Source organism: Notolepis coatsorum (assembly GCF_963971535.1).
Source record: "Notolepis coatsorum genome assembly, chromosome: 1".
Lineage (NCBI taxonomy): Eukaryota > Metazoa > Chordata > Actinopteri > Aulopiformes > Paralepididae > Notolepis > Notolepis coatsorum.
Window position 1 is genome coordinate 149,581,392 of NC_140165.1, and position 8,131 is coordinate 149,589,522.

Below are 8,131 nucleotides of genomic sequence, written 5' to 3' on the forward strand. Positions count from 1 at the left end.
ATTTGTATTAATTATATCAAGCGAAGAACTGAGAAAGCAGAGAGACGGCAACATTATCGTGGTTTGCGTGACGACTCTCTCCACCTCGCAACGACTTATTTGCAAAGAGTATGGCGCTGCAGAGCAGCTGATTCAGCTGTTATTGGCTCTTTTCTGGGAACCGCACAGCAGCGCCCCCCACCCAACATTGGCTGAAAATGGCTGAATTGGAGTACTGCTGGAATACTGCATTGTGCTGCTGCTGCTCCGGCTCTGCAGCTTCACAAAAGTTCGCACACCCAGCACTAAGCTCTCGCTGACAACGTCGTTGTCATTATTAGAAGCAATGAGGAAACAAATGTAATGATCGTTTCGTTCATCGCATAGGCTATTTAATTTTAGCCTATTTTAATACAATTCAAATAATCAAATTGTGCTTAGACTCAGGGAATTATTTTCACCGGACATTAAGACCGGAGAGATTAAATATGTCGGACTTCAACAGATTTTGCCGGTCAAATACCGGTAATTACCGGCTAACGGAAACGCTGATCTGTGCGTATGCACCATTGATAAGTGAGGGCCCAGGATTGGCTGGATTGGCTGACTGGGGCTAGCCACGTTCTAGCATGGTATGTTATGGTTGGGTTTGTGTCTCCAATTGTGTTTCTTGTAAACTCTCCGGTTGCAAGGCAACCTTTCAAAACTCACACCACCAACTGTGATACACAAGCTACACTGTAGTAAATGGTAAATGGCTGCATTTATATAGAACCGGGAACCTCTGGAATACCAGACGACTGCTCTACCTCCGAGACACTGTCGCCCCGAATGCATTCAGCTGTACATAGTCAACACAGTCCCAGCTAGGTCTGGCCAGGTTCTAAAGACAATGGAGATGCTCACTGTGTGCCAGACAGGCCACAGCACAGCTAAACCCTGGCTAGTGGAGGCAGGGGCGTAGCTGGGGGGGGGGAGCTTAGGATGATTCCAAGGGCCCAGCACTGGGGGGGGGGGGGGGGGGGGGGGGGGGGGGGGGGGGGGGCCCAAAAAAAATATATATATATATATTTTTTTTAATAGACATCACTCAGGTGTATTTATTGATGCTCTCATTGATACTATGTTTGTTTCTGAAGTGTGTGTGTGTGTGTGTGTGTGTGTGTGTGTGTGTGTGTGTGTGTGTGTGTGTGTGTGTGTGAGTAAGATATATATAGAGAGAGGGAGGGCTTTGGTAGACTATTGCATTGGTCCATTCATTGAAGATGAACGCAATGCGACATCCTTTACTAGGCTCACCCACCAACAGTGCAGGTGCTGAACTGCTGATCCGAATGTATAGGTAAAAACCATATTATGCGTTTTCATCAATAAATAAATGGCCAAAAACAAAATTTCACTGGGGGCCTACAAATACATTCTTTCATGGGGCCCAGAATCTACAGCTACGCCCCTGAGTGGAGGCAAGGCATAAGCTCACCTTTTCAGCCTCTCCCACATGCGTAAAGCATGCCAAAAACCATGCAATTCGGTTTCCGGACATTTCCAGGGACAGTCTCTGAGTGAAACCATGCAACATCCAACAACCTGCGCAATCTCTTTCATCCAGAACGTCCCCAGAGTCACTACCGAAAAATGTGTGTGAGGTTTGGTTTTGTAATCAGATTTTGAAGATGATAGATGATTGATACAGTAGATGACAAGAAAAAAAAAGTCTATTACTACAAGGACTTACAGTACAGGGGATATGGATGAGCTTCCACCTAATATAACAAGTTCTTAAAATCTCCACTGAATGCATAATTCAACAGATTCCTTCCGGCAAACATTTTGATATCCATTAGTCATCTATTGGCCCATCCAGGCAATGGTCCAAAAGGGGCTTTAATGAAGGTTTTTCCAGACCAATTCTGTTTAAATGGTTTAAATGTTGTTTAAATGGTTTAGTGAGATGAGGATTTCAAATTTAAGATGCAAATACAACTGCTTGAAAAAATAATTGGTAAACACACCATGTCATCGGGCCTGGACTCAGGTCTGCCTCATGCTCGCTTCTGGGCTCTATACAACCTTATAGCTTGACATATTTGTGATTATTGCTTTTGATCGGGCAAGTTGGCAATGACATACTGAAGAACGGGTTGGGAATGAAACTCTGCTTATGATATGTTGTTACTGTGCTTTCCTCTCCTCTCTCTTCCGTCTGCACTTTACCAGACCAAATTGGATTTGAAATAAAGGGAGGGGGGGGGGGGCAGGGGAGAATGAGCGTCGGCTTTATCAGTGTTCCGTTCCGTGTCACAAATCTCAGAAGCGCAGCACGGAATGCTGTGAGCATGGCAGTGAGAGATCGCCTTGATAAAAATACCTGCAAATCAGGGATTTGTTTGAGCTTTCCATGTTCTCTGTTTCACTGAATAAACATCACCACTAAGGCAAAGGCAGCCGATGCTACAGCTGTTGATATGGTGCAAAGCACTCCTGAAACACAGGAAGATTATTTTTAACTCCAGTAACCATACTGGACAAAATCATCCAGTTATCAATAAGATATGTAAAGATAAGGTAAGTGGTGCCCAAATTAGAATGATTAGAATTATTTTATAATGTCTTAATGCTATGACAAACTCCAAAGAGTACAGTACAAAGAGTTGCCAAATAACAAAAGGAAGCCGTCCTATTTATATGACAAACTATGAGGCAATCGTGAAGTTCACAAGAACAAGATTAGACCGTCGATATTCCTTCCTCAAGTGTCTCTCTCAACTGAAGGTTGTGCTACTGAGATTGCAAACTGTACAAAATGGAGCTGCAGTAGACACTCACAACAATAACAAAGGCAATTGTGCTGCCTTTTAATCCATTAGCTTTAGCCCCCCCCCCCCCCCCCCCCCCCCCTTCCGGGCAGCTTTACATCCATCCATCCATTCATTCGTCTGTTTATATTCCACCTCTCTTTGTCATTGCACGGCCCATGCCTGCTTAAGTGTGTCAAATGTGACTCTTAAGGGAACTGTCTGGGGCAAAGAGGAGGGCCTGGCTCTGGGCACTGGGCACAGGACCACAGGAGTAGGTCATACTAGTGATGCACGATATATCGGCCGCCGATATAATATCGGCCGATATGGCCGTTTTTTTACACATCGGTATCGGTCCGATATCAAGATAGGGCCGATATCCGATATTAAAAAAAATGTTTTGGCCTTAAATAGTTTCAAAATATCAGTCATTTCTGAAAATAAGTTACAAAAGTAAAAAAATTATGCGTTTTGGAAAATAGCTCTTTATTTGATTATCATAAAAAAAGTGTTTTCTATACAGAGATATCGACATCGGTAAATATCGGTATCGGCCAGAACAGCAATATTAATATCGGTTATCGGTATCGGCCACAATTTTCACATCGGTGCATCACTAGGTCATACTGAAGACAATGACAGATACTATAACTCCTAACTGAGAAACGATCTGCAACCCAACCTCATGGAGCACCACAATAGCCTAAGAATATCTGTGTGGTGGTGGGGGTTAATAAAATAACTGCCTTCAGAGCACAGCACTGATTCCTTGACATGGAGATCAGGGTGCTTGAGGATAGATACACAGAGCAGAGGGACAAGACAGTATGGATGGTGTGCTTAGTATTTAGAGAGGTAGACTGTGGGCTCTCCTCGCCTCATCCCCTTTTGGATCTGAAGGATGAGAGGTGGAGAGGGAATATGGGAATCAAATCAGACGTCTCAATGGGATAAACCTAGTGGTTTCTACTAACAGAACAGAGGACGGTGTGTATTTAATTGACCTATCTCAAGCCACACCCTATTTTCTTGATCCTCCAATCACAATTGTTGCTTCCAGTTTGTCTGAGGGAAGCAACAGTTGTGATTGGAGGATCAAGAAAAGAGGGTGGTGTTTGAGATCAATTTAGTAATGATGGTGCTGTGGAAATGGTATAGGTTACCACAGTAGGGGACAAACAAATCTCTTTGCATCTAGTGTTAAATCACTAAAGACCTACACATACCTGTGAATATTATTATGATTCCAAAGAGGTACAAAACAACTAATCAACTAAGAAGGGGATCCCACAAGCGTATTATGATAATGGGATGATCAATGAGATTGTAGTGAGGTCATTACATTGCTAATGTGGCTGATTAGCTGAAGTTAATCTGAAAAGAAACAGGCGTCTCAAGGTCTTGACTTGGACAAATAAGCGGTTAGAAAAGGTTTTTATTTCCAGATGTATTGGCCATCTACAGCTGTAAAGCTGATCTGATTCAAAGCACTATTTTTGGATTAAGTCATTAAGGAAACGTCTTCTGTTCAGGGACAAGACATCAAGAAGCACCGGTACTTCCTAGCTGCTAAAGCCAGGCATGATCGTGTGAAAATAATATTGATGATGGTGGCCAAGCAAAATCTTCCTGGAGACAACCATAGGATCAACACTGTTCCAGCAAAGAGGAAGATTAACAACCTTCTGTCTGAACCATGCAGTGATCTGGCCATACTTCAGACTAACTTCCACTGTAATTTACATGGTGACTGGTTAAGCAAGAAGTGAGGATAGAAAAAGCCAATCACAGATGCGGTTTTGTTCATAAGACTTGTGTTGCTGTTATATTGAGATGTAATTGTGATGTTGATGGGATCACTGACAACTGCTGACTATTTTACAGCCGCCTCAAACTTTAAGTCAGGAATCAGTCATAAATGTGCCCATCGCTTAAACTGTAGACTACAGGAGAGCCTCACTCAGATTAAAATATTCATGACCAAAAATAGCCCCACCATAATTCACCTCACTGTATTGCACTGACTTTTGTATTGGTGGTGGTTTGGAGAAACCTTTAACCCTTTTCCTCACTTGTTAAGTATTTAATGTATTTTATTTATTTGGAATGTTCTTCTTTGGGATCTAGAACTGCATATCTTTAACTGGCCATTATACATGATAGTTACATGATCATTAGATTTACAATCAAATAAAATTGTAATTATTAGAAGTTCATTTCTCACAATTCTACCCCAAATTGTATGGTTAAATGTCTAACAATGTGGTAGCAATTCAATCTACCATATTTCTGTCCTGATCCCCCCTCCCCCACTCTACAGGGTATGGCTTTAAAGGACAACAAAAGAAAAATACTTGCTTTTACTAATGATGGCTTTATAATACCGGGGGCTGATTTTTCTGGCACGGTTTTGGTCCACTCATTTCCTGGAGTGTAAGGTCAATGTTATTCACTGCATACATAATGATTGTGAGTGATGCTCAACCGGTATCCCATCTAGTTATGGAGAAGGTCGTGGCATATAGCCAACATCATTGTCATGCTCTCCTCGACTACTGGTTAACCAATCTGGACTTGTCGATAGGGGCATTGTCATTCCAGATGCTTGGACTCTAAACTGGCACAGAACAGCTCCAAATTATTTTACTGTCACTTTGATGAGACTAATAACCTATACACACACATCGCCAATAACAACCATAAGTGCATTCCTTATGCACATTGCACAAGGATGACCACTTGTGTAGGGTATTTGTGGAACACGAGTGAGGATCATCACCATCAGTCAAAATGCTTTTAAGTATGCTACATGCAGCATGTGTTTATGTGTGACAATGATCAGAAGAGCATTTTGCAACATAATTGAAAACAACATAACTTCATGGTGTTCTACGCACCTTGCTTCACAGAGAAACTAATAGGGGTGTCATCGACTAAAGAAATGCCAATAGTCATGGCATTTTCTCGACCAATTGATTAGTCTGGGTGCAGTGAAATAGCTTTTGTCACATAATTGGCCTGCAAATTAATGTAGTTGTGTAAAGTGACCTCTTTGCATCTAGTGTTAAATCACTAAAGACCTACACATACCTGTGAATATTATTATGATTCCAAAGAGGTACAAAACAACTAATCAACTAAGAAGGGGATCCCACAAGCGTATTATGATAATGTTTGATCAATGAGATTGTAGTGAGGTCATTACATTGCTAATGTGGCTGATTAGCTGAAGTTAATCTGAAAAGAAACAGGCGTCTCAAGGTCTTGACTTGGACAAATAAGCGGTTAGAAAAGGTTTTTATTTCCAGATGTATTGGCCATCTACAGCTGTAAAGCTGATCTGATTCAAAGCACTATTTTTGGATTAAGTCATTAAGGAAACGTCTTCTGTTCAGGGACAAGACATCAAGAAGCACCGGTACTTCCTAGCTGCTAAAGCCAGGCATGATCGTGTGAAAATAATATTGATGATGGTGGCCAAGCAAAATCTTCCTGGAGACAACCATAGGATCAACACTGTTCCAGCAAAGAGGAAGATTAACAACCTTCTGTCTGAACCATGCAGTGATCTGGCCATACTTCAGACTAACTTCCACTGTAATTTACATGGTGACTGGTTAAGCAAGAAGTGAGGATAGAAAAAGCCAATCACAGATGCGGTTTTGTTCATAAGACTTGTGTTGCTGTTATATTGAGATGTAATTGTGATGTTGATGGGATCACTGACAACTGCTGACTATTTTACAGCCGCCTCAAACTTTAAGTCAGGAATCAGTCATAAATGTGCCCATCGCTTAAACTGTAGACTACAGGAGAGCCTCACTCAGATTAAAATATTCATGACCAAAACAGTATCCCTGGGCAGCACTGTCCTTGGCATGGTGCACAGCACTGATTCCACTCAATGGGGCATGTCCATGCATTTTATTTATAGGCTATACAAAATCAAACTTTAGTGGTGAAAAGTAAACAATTTTACTCAAGTATACTGTACTTAAGCACAATTTCGAGGTGCTTGCACTTTAGTATGTTCATTTTAGGGAACTTTGTGCGTTTACGCCACTACATTTCAAAGGAAATCTTATATATATTTTTTACTTCATTACATTTATCTGCACTAGTTACTTTGGAGACAAATATTTTGCATAGAAAACGTGGCAAAAATGTATGTCAACTTCAAGATGATGTAATCAGAACAGCATAACTGGACCACATAATAACTTTAACATAACGGTTAGAGGTCAATGGTGAGTATTGAACGCTCCCAAGCACTGGAATACACAAACATCATGTACAGTAGAATGCATATTTTTTACTTTAGATGCTTAAGTACATTCAATACCAAATACTTCTATACTGTATACTTTTACGTATAATTTAATATTGAGCCACATTCTAAGATGTCCCATTTTATAATTGTCGTTAAAATAATGTTACTAGAATCATATTCTGCTGAAATAAAGGCAAGAGAAGAGAAGGGTTACCCCCAGAAACCACATCTCGCAAGATGACCCAACCTCCTCCAATGCACAGTTTCTATGTCAAATGACACTCTTTTTCTGGATTTTTTTAGTATCACAAACAGTACTGTATTTGAAAATCTGGTATGTCATAAATGTATAGATGTAGCAGTACTGTCTATCTGTATGTCGTGTGTGTCATATGATGAATTGAAAATGGGGGACCCTGATGGAAACAAGACGAAAGTCTTTCTCAGGTCTGCATCCTCTTAACAATTGTATGTATTGAGCTGTACTGTACTGTACCCATTCTACAATCTGTTAATAAACTTTTCAATCAATCAATCAATGTCCAATATGCAATAGCCATCCTCTGTAGCGTGTACTCCTATCATTATCTGTTAAGAGGTCACAGTTGAATGAGGTCATCATTAATAGATTACAATTATGTGCATTTACTCATGTTCTAGACAGTTCTAGATACTATGTGACAACAAAACACCATAGTTGGAGACTGTATTGAACACAATGATCATAAATGGATGTGCTTACCTCCTAAAAGTAGCAGGATTGACAGAGGTGCAAGTATATGCAACATGTTTCCTTTCGGCTTTTGAAAAAAAAATAAAAAAATCCAGCCGGTTTTACCTAAACGCACTTTCTTCGTCAGTGACACTGCAATGAAAACACGATATTTTTTACGTAAAGAAAAGCTCATGCCAGTTTCACCCAGCAAGTCAAAACGTTAAAATGCTGAGAATCGTTAGTGCACATATAGCAGTACGTCTTTTAAGTAATTGACGTATTAATTACACTTGTTTGATTGGTGCTTTTTGTCTGAAAATATGAATTTAAGTGGATGAACTTGCGCGGAGCACAAAGGCTGCATATTTT

At 40.6% G+C, this 8,131-nt stretch overlaps 1 protein-coding gene across 1 annotated transcript in view; it reads right to left on the reverse strand.

The window, feature by feature from the left end:
• LOC311223079 (transmembrane protein 132C) overlaps nucleotides 1-7,835 on the reverse strand; it is a gene marked incomplete at both ends in the record, with an annotated part of 432,169 nt that extends 424,334 nt beyond the window's left edge. Inside the window, one exon of the mRNA XM_084307811.1 lies at nucleotides 7,790-7,835. Coding sequence (XP_084163937.1) covers nucleotides 7,790-7,835 — 46 coding nt within the window. The remainder of the gene's footprint in view (nucleotides 1-7,789) is intronic.
• Between the last annotated feature and the right edge of the window lie 296 nt (nucleotides 7,836-8,131).